General features: G+C 36.9%; 1 protein-coding gene across 1 annotated transcript in view; it reads right to left on the bottom strand.

Moving 5' to 3' along the window:
* Nucleotides 1–7,674: 7,674 nt before the first annotated feature.
* The window catches only part of LOC127879952 (protein Jade-1-like), a 34,461-nt gene continuing 25,423 nt past the window's right edge, over nt 7,675–16,712 (bottom strand). Inside the window, exons 14-16 of the mRNA XM_052427086.1 lie at nt 15,884–16,004; nt 13,864–13,989; nt 7,675–10,012 (exon numbers count right to left, since the gene is read on the bottom strand). Of these exons, the coding sequence (XP_052283046.1) occupies nt 8,504–10,012; nt 13,864–13,989; nt 15,884–16,004 (1,756 nt within the window). The 3' untranslated portion in view covers nt 7,675–8,503. The remainder of the gene's footprint in view (nt 10,013–13,863; nt 13,990–15,883; nt 16,005–16,712) is intronic.

Genomic DNA, 16,712 nt, shown 5'->3' with positions numbered 1-16,712 from the left:
GACCCGAATATCAGCAACTGTGCCAGCTGCGTAGCTTTTTTAAAGCCCCCGTTTTAGCTTTAACAGCCACAAGCACAATGAAAGTCAAACAAGATATTTTTGAAGTCTTGCAATTAGACTCCAAGAACACCGACATAATTTCGAAATCACCAAACCGAGAAAATATTTTCATTTATTGTAGGAAAAAGGAAAGTAAGGAGTACGAGCAAGAGTTAAAATGGCTGATAGATCATCTAAAGGAAAATGGCAAATCATCTAAGAAGATTTTAGTATATTGTAGGTCGATCGATACAGTGTCAGAGATTTTTGTCACTGTAAAAGAGTGTCTAGGGGATTCAGCCTATGCAGGTCGTGTGGTTTCGCCCGAAAATTTGTTGGTGGAGATGTTTCATAAGTGCACTCATGAAAGTTCCAAGGCAAGAATTCTTCGAGAATTTCCATCGCAAAACAGCACAATTCGATGTTTGTTTGCGACAGTAGCCTTAGGCATGGGGATAGATATCCCTGATATTGATGTTGTGTCCAAAGTCTGTGATATCATATTGGCAAGAGGCAGGACGTTGTGCGAGAGATGGGCGAAAAGGACTGAGCCTTATATTATATGATAACTTTAGCGCCTCATTGAAGACAACTGAAAAGGCAATAGCCGATATGGTGAAGAACCCCGAAAATTTGTGTTTGAGACGTCAGGTGCTTCAAACTTTCGAAATTACAGGAGAAAGTCAAAACGCTCAATTATCATGTTGCGAAGGATGCGAACAATCTCCATGTGAATGCATGGCGTGCAAGTGCTGTAGTGCGTGTTCCATAAAATGTACTTGTGCCGCAAGATTTTCAAAGGATGTAGCCTATTTTTTGTCGTAATTGTATTGTATCTATTAAGTTGGCCAAATTTCTGTCATATGAACTGTACTTAAATTGTATATATTTCATGTTTTCTATGTGTTTATGGTGAAACTGTAAATATGTCTGATGTATTATGACTGCTCCTTGGTATATTACAGAAACCTTACGCAAACTATGTTTACGTGTTTGTTGATTACTTTTACATACATTTTGTAATACGGTTAATAAATATGACATGAGGCCCTAATGCCGTTTTTATTGTTAAATATACCAGACTATGCTAGCGGTGCTTTTTACAACTGTAAAGTATTGTTGTGAAATACGATTACACGATTACATTTACATATATTTTGTATTACGATTAATAGATATGACATGATGCCTTACTACCCTTTGTATTATTATATTTACCAGGCTATGATAGCGTTGCTCTGTACAACTTTAAAGTAATGTAGTGAAATAATTTGAAATTGTTAAAACAAAATGCTAATATAAAATCAGTTAACAAAAAGGGCTACACATTATACTTCCTTATGAAATACAAAAACGAGCATAACATAATTAATAAAGTTAATAAACACACACGGCATGATCAAAGTTTTCATGGAAAACTAATATGACATTGCACGTAAATTATTATTTTCGTCTAAATCGAATACTATATATAGAGAAACAATGTATTTATAACCGACCAATGAGGTAACAATATGCAACTTTCAAGTTACACAGTGCTATATGGAAACAATATGGAATTTGAACAGTGGTAGTGTTTTAAGGTCTGGACTATCATTACTTGTAAGTTTGTATAAACATTTTTCTAATGCAATTAGTAAAATAATGTTTATATTTTATGTTTAATAATTTATTGCATGATTATTCTGTGCTGTTATATGAATTTGATGCCGTTAAAGCTTCCGACATGAATTCATGTCGGAACGATGCTATGGCAAAATAACGTTAAACGATATGAGGTCGATGTAAATCGACCTCATATTTATAGGAGTATACACTGGATGTGCGTTTCGGCTAGGACACTTTACGTACATGAATTAAGTCGCGTTTTCTCAGAACGTGTCCCATTTATTTATTGCGTAATACTGTACTGTCCGCTCTCTCAGATTCATAATTGGGCCGTGCTCTGTGAAAATAGGGTTGAATGCATGTGCGTAAATTGTCGTCCCAGATTAACCTGTGCAGTTCGCAAGGACTAATCATGGACGACACTTTCCGCCTTTATTTATTTTATTTTTTTAAAGATAGTCTCTTCTTAGCACAAATCAGTTTAGGCGGAAAGTGTCGTCCTTGATTAGCCTGTGTGGACTACACCCACTTATCTGAAACGACACTTTACGCACACGCATTGAACCCCCTTTTCACAGAGCACGACTCATATATATGTTGTTTATATGGAATCTTGCTGTATGTATGGTGTTCGTGCAGTTGTATGATACTACGTTTAATTTTGCCGATTTAGTGCTTTGTTATTGTTAAAATGAAATCAATGTTTGAAACAGAAAACGTGTCCCAATCGAAACGTTATTGTGAATTCGTGTTTGAAGGAACATATTGAGATAAAATAGAATTGCCCCTGTATGTTTATGCACAGTATTTAATTCAGTTATATGCGTCCATGATTATTATGTTGAATATTAGTTAATAATGAACGCCTTTGAGTATATGTAATGTATATATATAATACTTATATGTATATTGCCTATTTAAAAACAGATTATACGCAAATGAATCAGGCCAGAGTCGTGTTTTCTTTATTGACAGACTCAGTAGCTCGGGAGGGAATCTACCTAGTAGTAAAACATGTACCAAGAAAACATCTTTCTGGAAAAACGGGGAATAATTCATGTGTGAAATGTGTCGTCCCAGATTAGTAGGTTAATGCTAATCAGGGACGACACTTTCCGCCTAGACTAAATGAGCCTTGTTCTGAGAAAACTGGGCTTAATGCATGTGCGTAAAGTGTCGTCCCTAATCAGGGGCGACACTTTCCGCCTAAATTGGATTTTTGCTAAGAAGATAGTTCATTTTAACGAAAAATGTCATAAAAGCGGAAAGTGTCGTCCCTGATTAGCCTGTGCGGACTGCACTGGCTAATCTGGGACGACACTTTACGCACATGCATTATGCCCGGTTTTCGCAGAACGCGACTCAAATATTCGTTTACATGAGACTTCCGTTCAACGAAAAAAATCTATAAAAGCGGAAAGTTTGCTGTAAAAGAAACTCCCTGTATGCCAATCTACAAAATTGTCAATTTGATTTAAATCGTTCTCTATATTAAATATGCACAAAACAATAAGCACATTTTTTACAAATCAAAAAGTACTATGCAATCTATACCTGAGCAAGAAGAAGCTGATTGTTATATGGCGACATTTGTTTGATTTTGTGACGCGATTGTTACGAGCGCATCAGAAAGGACAACTATTCTGTGTGACATTTCTTATAATTGCATGCGCATTTCGGAGTTTTGTACATGCAGCACATAGCAATACAGCACGTGGCATAGGTCGGATCGATCCGACCCTTAAAAAATTGATACAACTTACGATTTACATGTAAACTTTTTCACTATGCCTTTCCGCCAAGGGACCTAATCACGGCAGTTAATCACGGGCTCCACCTTTTTTTTGCGATGCATTGATAAATGAGCCAATGAGCTAATTTCCGAGGTGGCGCTAAGGACCGGATGTTTTGAAATGTCATGGATAATTGTAAAGAGTGAGTTAGTTTTACAGGTGTTTTTTTTTTCAACATATTTCGGACAATGAAGTGCGATGATTCAGCGAAGATTTATTTATCCGGGTATGTACAGGAACATATAATAACAACCCATTTGGAAACGTGATTACCTTTATAAGTTGTGGCATGGTGAAGATATTAACAAGAAATCGCTGTATTTTGCCTGTGTGACCAGCTAATTTCCACCCAAAAAAATCGGTAACAGCATAAAACCATTGCTTTGAACATATACACGTTGTTGCATGCACAAAAACATTGGCCAGTTGTCGGTCTAATAGATAATATTGTAATTTTCCAAAAGAGATGGAGCCCATGCCAAGGATGTGGTGCAAAGGACAGGAGGTGACGCCAATGCATATTTTCAGTTATTTTAATTTTCGGTGCCGACCATACACTTTTTGGATCGTATTCCAGGTCGAGTTTTCGATCTTTTTTCTTAATTCGGTCATAATGAAATATAACCAAAAAAGTAAAGTCTACATAATAAAAAGTTAAGTCTACATAATTATGAAGAAACATGTGTTTCAAAGAGATTTTGACGATTTTTGTTATTGAATATACTATAAACTGTTAGTACGCTAGAGTATAATATACAAAAAGGTAAAGATTAAAGCCGAAGCTATCATAATTGTTTGCAGATATGAGTAGGAACAATCGACATTTTTATCCTAATTAAAATTCGTTGTCATTTGCCTTTTAGTAAATTAAGCAAGTGGAATTGGTGCCAAAACTCATCGTTTCAAGCAGAAGTACCGGTAATATCTTTTAATTACTTCATGAATTTTGTTATTGTATAAACACATTTGGTGTAGTAAAAATGTGTTGAGAATGTTGAGAATTTAGTTATTGGATTTATTGGATATTAATATTTCGGATTTATATCGTACATGTTTTTTTCCGATTATTGAATTCTTAATTGTTGGTTACTTATATATTTACAAATTTACATCTTATTTATATAGATTGTGTTCGGTATAGATTTGGGTTTAAGTATTTGCGTTGAAAAATAACAATACATATGACAAAGGAACATTTTCTGCGATTTGGGACCAAATATGACAATCTATACTATTGTGATATAGGAGAACATGTGAACGCAAATGACAATGCATTCCATTGTGATTAAGGAGACAATATGAACGCAAATGACAATCTGTACCATTGAGATAAAGAGAACATGCGAACGTAACTGACAATCTATACATTTGTGATAAAGGAGAACATATGAACGCAAATGACATTCTATAACATTGTGATGAAGGAGACAATATGAACGCAAATGACAATCTATACCATTGTGATAAAGGAGAACATATTAACGCAAATGAAAAATTGCGAATTCAATTCACATATACTACCAGGGAAGGTAAAGTGTGACGCCATACAGGCTAAGAGGGGAAGTAAACTGTGACGCCGCAATTATTTATAGGTTGTTAACTTTGACGTCGGATAGACTAAGACGAGAGGTTAACAGTGGCGTCACATATACTAAGATGGGAGGTAAACTGTGACGTCATTAATACTAAGAGGGAAGGTTAACTATGACATCACATAGACTTAGAGGGAATGTAAACTGTGACATGGCATACCAGAACCAGATTCCGAAATAACTCGATCGCATAAAGGCAGAGAGAAAGCTAATGGCCACCGAAATAAGGCACATTAATAATAATAATAAGATAACTCTAATAATGCATACGGATAAAATCCGCGACAAATGCGTGTATATGGCTTGATGAAGATCCAGAGGTTTTTAGACATATCGGTGTATTTTAGTAACAATCGCAGTTATATAAGTAACGACGTCAGAAGGCCACGTCCATTATGAGTTAACTGTTGTTGTCGATAAGATCGGCTTCAATTAAATGGTTTCTGTTGAATGGAGGACTAACTTTGATAAATGGAGAATTAATAAAGGATTGGTAGAGCAATTTGAAAAGCCATAATAGGCTATATGCGTATTAAGTTGGAAATTATCTTTACGTGATGGCATGACTTAAGCTATCAGTGGTAACTAATTGCATACGAGGAATTAAATGTCGTTAAAGATACATGTACCTTCGGATTAAACACCGGAGTTGCTAGGGTAGTAATGGTTTGCCTTAATGAGCGATTAAAGTGTTGATTTTTTTAAATAGTGTTTCTTAATACTGTTTCTCAACAATTTATAATTAAATCTATTTAATAAAGCTTTTTATTAAAACGATTGCTTTAATGCATATTAAATTTGCCCACATGTCCAGTCCCAACCTCCGCGCAGAAATTTGACTTGATGATAACCGAGCCATGTGGAACAATTATTTCTGCCGTTTTTTTATTTATATATTTTTTAATTATGAACCTATACTTTTTAATAAGAAAATGATGCTACTTTTCATAATATAATACTTGAACAGAAAATAAAATCTTTCTAGATCTGGTATGATTGTCTGTGATGACAGTGGTTACCGCCCGTAGCCGTGGGGTGATGCGTGGAGTCTGATCTAGTCCTTGTCTATACACTTACTCCTATTATTTAAAACATGCCTCCAGTCGGACTCCAACGCAAACCTACAAAACTTTTCAACGAGAATTTTACAGCAAGCCCAGTAATCGATATCGTGCATGCGTATAGCGCATTAGAGGTGTTAAAGTTCACGTCATTAACAATTATTCTCTACGACTTTTTTATGCGACCGCTTAGAGTGACCCGTGGACAACTCGTTTTAACAATAAAAGATAATATTTTAACGATCGTGTAAAAAATACGTGTGGCAAGCAATCATTGAATTCGTACTTTTTAAGATAGTCTTACTTTTGAAAAAAAAACACTAATTACCGTCAATATGCCCTTTGTATACGATCAATTTAATCGGGATTGTCATATCGAACCGCGACGTATCACAACTTATCGTTCTTCCACATCGTGGTAAACGCTGTCCTAAACCATAACGGTTGATGTAACGTATTAGAATGCATGACAAGTCTATCTATTCGCGAGTCCAGATCGTGGTAATAGTGTCAGATCGCGGACTTTTTCTGAACACTCCCAGCAAAATGAATGTAATTGTATCGTATAAACAAACAGATCGTGGCAACCGTAATTGTCCTGGACAGTTCGCTATGGTGTACGGATAGGTCCAAAAGTCGTATTCTTATCATACCATCGTATCCGACGGTTTAGCTAAAACCGTATCATACGGTTGTGCGACCATAAACCGTCCGATACGATCGTATCAGACGGTTTTGACTTTTGGACCGATTGTACACATAACTGTTTGATGCGAAACCGTATGATACGATTCGTATCAGACGGTTTACGATTCGTGTCATACGGTTTAGCGTAAACCGTATCATACGGTTTACACTGAATAAATCTATAAATTGGTTGATTGGACATTGAATAATACCCGTCATAAACCGTCTGATACGATTCGTATCATAGGGTTTCGAAACATACGGTTTAACGTACGAACCGGGTCCAAAAGCATTAAAAGCGTATCATATGGTTTAAAGCGTATCATAGGGTTTATAAACCGTATGATACGGTTCTTACTAAACCGTATGATACGAATACGACTTTTGGACCTATCCGTACACCATAGTTCGCACATCTATAAAGCGTATGATACGGTTCTAGCTAAACCGTACGATACGATTCAGACTTTTGAACCGATTCGTACATCATACCGAGATGCATTACATCGTGTTGTACACTGAAATTTTAGAGAATAAACGCGATCAGGACCCGATTTCAGAAGTTACGTGTAGCCAAATTTTCGGGTCCGAAAGGATGTTATCATACGACAATGGGTACCTATAGCATTACAAAGCATGTAATTTGTTACTCTAACCAGATTAAAAGAGCCCTGTTTTAAGAAAACCGGGCTATATGAATGTGCGTAAATTAGCCTGTACAGTCCGCATAGTCGAACTGTCAATTATATAGCAATATTGTCGAAACTATAGCCGTATTGTCAATGCTATAACGGTATTGTAAATGCTATAACCATATTGGTCATGATACAGACCTATTTTCAATTATAAAGCTGTGAAGCGATTTTCATTTCACATACAACAACAAAATTGGGAGCAATTTTATTCCAGTTTTTATTCAAGTGTTTATTCATTAAACATCTTAATATTATATACTATTTTACAAAATACCTTACAATTGTAAGAAATATCTCTTGAATTAATTTAGTCACTTCACAAAAGTGCCTTTTTAAAATCTCATACATTTTTAGTTAAGAATGCCCTATACTAGCATACATGTAGCATATGTCCCAGAAAACAGGGTTACATGCATGCACTTTAAAGTGTTGCCCCAGAATAGCATGTGCAGTCAGCACAGGCTAATCATGGACGACACTTTTCACATAGACTTTATTTTTGTTTAGAAGAGTCTTTCTTTAAACGAATAATTCCACAAAAGTGGAAAGTGTAATCTTTAATAAGCCTGTGCAGACTGTATAGGCTATTCTGGGACGACACTTTTTAAACATGCATTAAGCCCCTTTTTCTAAGAACATGGCTTGTTATATCCTTTTTAAGTTCAACTGTATCAAGTTCAAACACAGCAAAAATGTGTGATCAAAATGGCAAATTAAACTTCTTGGAATACATGAATGTGAAAACATGAATGCAGCCTTTAAATAAAACACAAACATTTATAAGTATTAAATTGATTACGTGTATGAAAATTAAAAATGTTGTAAATATAATCCACACAAAAATAATGAATTAAATTAGCTGCCATTTTTGACATAATAGCTTAAATATGAGCCACGTTTGGTAAAACTCATCTTAATGCATATGCCTTTTTACTGCACAGGCTTATCTGGGATGACACTTTACCCACATGCATTAGACTCAATTTTCCCACAACAACTCAAATTGCTGCCATTCAGTGTAGTTTTCATCATCTTGTCAGCTTGCTTTCACTGTACATATTTTCTGTTTCTGAGTCAGAGTCCTTAGCGACAGGTGTAGCAGACCTAGTCCGTAGTCGTGTCTCACTTTTTCTTGTGTTACTCTTTCCGCTAACACTGCTCTCCGGTGTGGAGGCGCTACTTCTTGTATAGTTACTGTCATTGTCAAACCGTTTGTCCTTGACACTATTTGCTCCCATACTATCGAGATGTCGCCTGGTTCTAATAGTTGGTGAAAACTGCGAATCACTCTTTTCACTTTTTTCAGACATAGCTGGAGAATTTCTACCTGGAGTGTTTCCACTCCTTGTACTTATATGGCAGTCAGTGACCTTGACACCACTACGCAATATTGTAGTCCTCTCTACATTATTGGCTTCTAACCGATCCCTTGTTGGTGACAGTTCATTTAACACTCTAGAGACACTTTTAACTGGACTGTTCAGCGAAGTGGGATCACATTGCGGGGGAGACTTAACAAAGAAATTGTCAATCTTACTTTGAGTATGATCAATGATTATTCCTTTACCAAATTTATTCCTATGTTTACCATTTAACAGTGCTGTCTGTACTTTGTGACGTATACTGTTACTTACCACAAGTTTATTGTTCGTAAGGTACCCACTTAGCTCAGCTTTCACCTGATCGGACACTAACTTTGCACTTGGGTATTTCTCTACCAATTCTTCCTTTTCCGTCTCACTCAGTTTGGCTACGACAGAATGGCGTCTCTCTCTCCTCTCAGCTGACACAGAGTTGCCACTGGTTCTCTCCACACTCTCGCTTGTATTAGCACAGCTTTCCGTCTCTTTTTCCACAATTTCTGGCAAGCTAGTCCTGGGACGCCCTCTCTTTCCAGAAGGCTTAGCTTTCTCTTCTTCCACCTTTTCGATTACTTCTTCTTTGTTGATTTTCTTAGGCCGCCCAACGCTTCTACGGCCTTCATTCTTACCCTCTAAAGTCTCTAGCTTCATATCACTAGTTTCCATGTCTGACTGCACAATCCTTGTGTGAACTTCACTTGTCTGAGGAGTATTATCAACAGAGTCATCAGATTCATTTCCTTTATCATCACTGGTACCGATTGTGTTAAGTGAGCTTTTATTATCTTCCTGGATTATTGAAGACACTCTACCTTTTGGTCGACCTCTTCTGCTTTGTTGATTTTCTGTTTTTGTTTGATTATTTGTTACATCGTTCCCAGACAGGTCCACAGAATGCCGCTTCCCAGAAGTAGAGTCTACAGACGACCTTCTAGATGCGACACTGGGTGCGCGGGAATTAGTGGGAGTTATCTTGTGCTTTTTCAACACACTGTTACCATATGGTGGGGGAAGATCTTTGTAGGACTGGACGATTCTGTCCACTTCTCGTTTTGAGAGGTTGAGATTCTTGTCAGTCAATACCTCCAAGGTAGCATAGAAGACACTTTCCCTTGCAGAGTTGAACTGCTTCTTCATTTTCTCACGTCTGCTGATCATGTATGTTAGATTCCTCACCTGAAAAGGTACAAGATAACTGGTGTTTATACCTCAATTTGCTATGGTAAGACTACTGCAGATGTAATACTTGCAGACATATACATCACCAAATCCTGAATCCATTATGGTCATAATTGAAAAGCGGTATGGGAAAAATAGGCTTTATGCATATGGGTAGTGTCGTTCCAAAACGACTTGAAAGTACATCATTGCATGAATTGATAGATCACTTAATATATCAGGGCTCTAGCTTGGCTCAGATTTTAGGGAGAAGTCACTTCTCCCTCAGCTCACAGTAGGGAGAAGTTCTTAGAAATAGCGAGAAGTTTTCAGAATCAGGGGGAAATGTAGTAATCGGTCCTAAATGGGACTTATTCTAGCAGACGACTAAGACATAATTTTTATATCAAATAATATGATTAGCCAACCTATTAACATCCGACATGTTCCGTACCAAAAACAATAAAGTCAGCTTTTTGTAATTTCGGTCGCCATAAAACAAATCAGTATTTAAATTGATAAGAAATTGTAAGCACCTTGCGAATTGTTATTATATGAATAATCATTCTTACCCAAGAATATTTTTAAATCTCGCAAAATGGCAATAAGAACGCTAATTGACAAACATTAAGTAGAAAGTGGAACGTGTGATATCACACCTGGGGAAGTGAAAGCAGAAACGTGAATGTATACGGACGAAGACGAATTACGTTCAATTAAATATACCCACCCTTCTACTCCATTAACATATCGGCAAACAACAAAGGTTACATGCCTGCATTAATCGGTTTGTGTCATTTTTACACGATAATTGCTTTCAATTAGCTATCAATAAGCGAGATCGTGTGATCGGACGTAATCCCTCGCTACTGTGCTGGAACAACGCTCCTATTGGCTGATGTCGCTAAGCGTTTCACTCAGCGGTGCCTGTATCGGCAATCAAGATACGCCCAGAGACTCGGTTTCAATACTATTGTGGTGTTGTGTATTCCCAAGGATTTTGACAAATTTTGTAAATGCCGCAAAGCAAAAATTAAGGCAAAGTGTTTTTCACTCTGAGGTCGGAACATGGCGAAGTTTTGAAACTTTAAGCGACTTTGTCGCCGAAGTCGCCCAGTTGCGAGAGCCCTGTATATGACTCGATTAATAATCAATGTAAGACTTGATAGAACACCACTGTATGACTCGATAGAACACCAATGTATTACTTGATAGAACATTTATGTATGACTTGATAGAACACCTCTGCAAGGTTTGATAGAACAGCATTGTATAACTTGATAAAGCACCAATGTATGACTTGATGGAACACCAATTTATGAATTGATATATCAACCAATATATTATTTTGAAGTCATCAATGTATGACTTGACAATAACCTATGTATGACTTAAGAAAACACATACATATGACTTGACAAAACACTAATGTATGACTTGCTTGACACAACACCAATGTATGAATTGGTAGAACACCAATATATGACTTGATCATACATCAATGTATGACTTGATTGAACATCAATGTATGGCTTAATAGAATACCAATGTATAACTTGATAGAACATCAATTTATGATTTGATAGAACACTTGTGTCTGACATGAAAGAACATCAATGCATGACTTGATATAACACCAATGTAGGATTTGATAGAACACAATTCATAACTTTATAGAACACCAATGTATGACTTGATAGCACACCAATGCAATATTTGATAGATCACTGATGTATGACTTGATAGAACACCAATGTATGACTTGATAATAAAACAATGCATGACTTGATAGAACACAAATGTGTGACTTGATAGAACGGCAATGCACAATTTGATAGAAATTCAGTGTATGACTTGATATAACACCAATGTATGACTTGATAGAACACCAATGTATGACTCGATAGAACAACAATGTATGACTCGATAAAACACCAATTAATGACTTGATAGAACACAAATGAATGAATTGATAGAATTCCAATGTATGATTTGATAGAATACAATTATATATGACTTGATAGATGTATAACAGTAGACTCTCTGTAAACCGGACGGTCTGGGGGCCGGCCTGATCGTCCGGTTTTCAGAGAGTTCCGGTTTACCAAGAATATACATTGTATGCATTGTGTACACAATCATATAAGAATACAACAAACCATATTCATGTACATGTACCATGTCATAACTGTACTCCTGTAATGTTTATGTTTAAAGTTTTCTTCAAAAAATGTTTTTTTATTAGATTAAAAGCGAATAACATCCCATACCGACTTGTTTTGATTAATCCCAAAGTGAGCGTGGTGCTTCATACATGTACGTACATGTACATGCGTACGTGACATTTTCCATATAGGCGAGTAATTCGTGTTCGAGTTCGCTATAAATGGCTCTGAATTAATTAAGTTTTATTTGTTACAAATAGGAAGTGCCAAACATCATAGACAATTTTGACGAATTACAACACAAATACAATTGTTGTGGACACACGATTTATTATTCAAGACATAACACATTTCACAAAACACACACACGCCCCCTCACAAACACGCACACATACAAACATACATTAAAATGCAAATATATTTTCAAGAAATTCATAATCTAAGCAAGTCTTTTCAAAACCTACACATGCACGAAGTTCACGATTTCATTAACAAGTCCGAGATCACTCTCTCAAGAACCTTCTCCTCTAACGTAAGCTCTACGCGTCTGCGTTAAGCTGGAGGCTGCGACATTTTAGATTTGAGACGACTTGTTGATTTTAGATTATTAAAACTGAAGATGCATTTGAAATTACGAAAAGGCAATGAATGAATTTGCAGACAGAAGCATGGATATTTAACGGTCATATTTCTCACAATGTTATCTGACAAACAAACAAACAACCATTTAAGTGTTTAAAACATGGCTATAAGATCTTTTAAACTACCCCAGAAGATCACAAGAAAGTGAAACTGCAACGGCATGCATTAATTTTGAAATAAATGTGTTAATCATAAGCTAAATAAAACGATCGCGTCAATCACGTTTTAGTGTTGCCATATGTCTATAATAGACATTCACAGTTTGTTTTACAGTATTAAATCGGAATTTAATAGCTGCGTAATGACTTGACACCTTTATGGTATGCTTAATCCGATTATCGATAATTGCGCGAGCGGAATGTGCGACACCGCACGCGCTGTGCTGACTAGGTATTGTAATTTACACGCCTCGGGCGTCTTGAGAATTCGGACCGTCCGGTGTGCTCAATGTATTTCACATTGAAAATGACGAAATTCAAGGAGATATCCGTTCAGTTTCCGGTTTTGAGAGAGTTCGGTTTGTTCAACATTTTTTAACAAAGAAATAGAAGGGGAAAATACGGGACCGTTAAGAATCGGGAGATTTCCGGTATTCGGAGAGTCCGGTATTGGCAGAGTCTACTGTATTTGATACAACACCGATGTATGTCTTGACAGAACTTCTTTGAGACCAAACAAGTATGTTTGGTCAGGATAACTTTTTAAAAACTATTTTTTTTTTTATAAGAAACACATCTTATTACCGGTGTTCCCTACAAAAAATCCAAATCCTAACTACCCATTATTATTATGTTATTGAGTATTGCTCTTGGAAAACATGAGCATCGTGTTTTAAGTGAAGTCTTCACAGGATAATCAGAGACTAAACTTTCTGCCTTAACTGGATTTTTGCTTAGAGGAAACTTCATTAAATGAAAAATACTATAAATACTGAAAGTGTCGTCCCTGATTAGCCTGCCCATACAAGTATGAAGGCTACTCTCAGAGGACACTTTACACACTTTGATTAAGCCCAGTTTTCCCAGAGAGATGCTCTATTCTACAAGCAACTAGTGTGCCTACCCTCTCAAGGTCCTGTCGTAGATGCACAAACATCTTCATTCTGGCCACTAGACTGTCTTCCTGTTGTTTCTCCAGAAGGTCTGCCTCCTCTGTCTTGGGAGTAAGCAGCGGGCGATTGAACATAGACTGAAACACAGAGCAGTGGTCAATTGAACATAGACTGAAACACAGAGCAGAGGGAGATTGAAACACAAATGATTGAACAAAGACTGAAACACAGATGATTGAACATAGACTGAAACACAGATGATTGAACATAGACTGAAACACAGAGCAGTGGTCGATTGAACATGGACCGAAATACAGAGCAGTGGTCAATTGAACATAACTGAAACACAGAGCAGTGGGCAATTGAACGTGGACTGAAACACAGAGCAGTGGTCGATTGAACATATACCGAAACACACAGCAGTGGTCAATTGAACATGGACTGAAACACACAGCAGTGGTTGATTGAACATGGACTGAAACACAGAGCAGTGGTTGATTTAACATAGACTGAAACAAAGAGCAGTGGTTGATTGAACATAGACTGAAACACAGAGCAGTGGTCGATTTAACATAGACTGAAACACAGAGCAGTGGTTGATTGAACATGGACTGAAAGACAGAGCAAAGGTTGTTTGACTATGGAATGAAACACAGAGCAGTGGTCGATTTAACATAGACTGAAAGACAGAGCAGTGGTTGATTGAACATAGACTGAAATACAGATGATTGATCATAGACTGAAATACAGATGATTGAACATAGACTGAAACACAGAGCAGTGGTCGATTGAACATGGACCAAAGTACAGAGCAGTGTTCAATTGAACATGGACTAAAACACAGAGCAGTGGGCAATTGAACATGGACTGAAACACAGAGCAGTGGTCGATTGAACATATACCGAAACACACAGCAGTGGTCAATTGAACATGGACTGAAACACACAGCAGTGGTTGATTAAACATGGACTAAAACACAGAGCAGTGGTTGATTTAACATAGACTGAAACACAGAGCAGTGGTTGATTTAACATAGACTGAAACAAAGAGCAGTGGTTGATGGAACAAAGACTGAAACACAGAGCAGTGGTCGATTTAACATAGACTGAAACACAGAGCAGTGGCTGATTGAACATAGACTGAAACACAGAGCAGTGGTCGATTGCACATGGACTGAAAGACAGAGCAAAGGTTGATTGACTATGGACTGAAACACAGAGCAGTGGTCGATTTAACATAGACTGAAACACAGAGCAGTGGTTGATTGAACATGGACTGAAACACAGAGCAGTGGTCGATTGCACGTGGACTGAAAGACAGAGCAAAGGTTGATTGACCATGGACTAAAACAAAAAGCAGCATGTCATTGAACATGGACTAAAACACAGAGCCGTCATGATTGAACATCAACTTAAACACATGGGGCCCATGGTGACCAGAATGCATGAGTTAAATAAGGATGCCAGATTTCTCTGTTTGCATGACTACCAACCAAAGTCCCCAGATGGCGACATTTTGCTTCATTTTCTATAAAAAGGGGAATAAGTCTGTTTCCTTCAAAGAAATAGTGTTGTTTTTTTCAAATAACTATTTCAGACATCAGTTCCACTGTAAAACATTAGAGAATGACAGCACTGACAATTAAGATAATTACAGATAAGCTAAGCATAAACTGATAGCTATATTAGTACCATATTGTAAATGCTCGGTGTTGATAAGCTTCATGCTATAACAGTATAGTAAGTGTTAATTGGACTTAATTCCAATATGTTTGCTATAAGAATGAACATCATGATAATTTTTTTTAATCGAACTTATAAATTCAAAAATAAAGCCGGTCAGAGAAAAGTTATATGCTTTCACGCTATGAACTTTTGTCTGTAAAATACAGACACATTGCTATCTAAGAGCAGTAATATGTTACCTTTATAAAATACTTTTTATGCCTACCAGAAAAACAATCAGTACATTTTTAACATTTTATGTTAATGACACCCAGTTTTAATGACATTAAAAACTTTGCATTCATACCCTGCGCTTGAGTTTCCAATAAACAAATATCAGATCCACCACGTCTTCTGGCAGATCTAACTGCTGAGCAATATCAGCTACATCAATCAGGCTGAAGAACTCATCTTCCAGTCTCTGTAGCCTGTAAAATTATGGCGAACTTGTAGAGCGTGAAGTGTTTTCCCAGATTAGCCTATGCAGTCCCTACAGGCTTATCAGTAATAACACTTTCAGCTCTTATGGAATTTATTAAGGGAAGTATCTACTTAACGAAAATTCAGTCTCTGCTGAAAGTGTCCTGATTAGCCTGTTTGGGCTGCACAGGCTTAACTGGGATGACATTTTACGCTCATGCATTAAACCCAGGGAAAAAAGAGCAACTTTAAAATGAATGATGGATTTAACGCAAAACTACACTTCAACAATGCAAAACAAGGCCATATAATGAAACAGCTTGAAAAAGACACAATTCTTAGTTGATCTATTAAAATGTGTTGTGCTTTCTTGAGATGTTACAAAAACTATTGCTTCAACTAGAGCTTTAACCCAAATTCAGCCAGAGTCCCCACCACCCTCCTACCCACAAGCAGCCGAAATTTTCAACCCCAAACCCTTCAACCCAAATTCCCCAACCCCCTCCGATCCAATTAGCCCAATCCCCTATCCCAATCCCACTCACCCAGAGGCAATTTTTAACAAAGAACTAAAAGATACACAAAATACGCGCATTTAAATGTCTGGTTTCCAATGATCTTCTAACCAATCATAAATGTGTTGTACCTTCAATGACAAAGTCAATTATGAACAAGAAACCGTCGGAGACGGGTGATGCTCCCCAAAGGTTTTTTTT

The sequence above is a fragment of the Dreissena polymorpha genome, chromosome 4 (genome assembly GCF_020536995.1).
Source record: "Dreissena polymorpha isolate Duluth1 chromosome 4, UMN_Dpol_1.0, whole genome shotgun sequence".
NCBI lineage: Eukaryota > Metazoa > Mollusca > Bivalvia > Myida > Dreissenidae > Dreissena > Dreissena polymorpha.
Note: the sequence above shows the minus strand (reverse complement) of the source record. Positions and strands in the feature narration are given on the sequence as shown.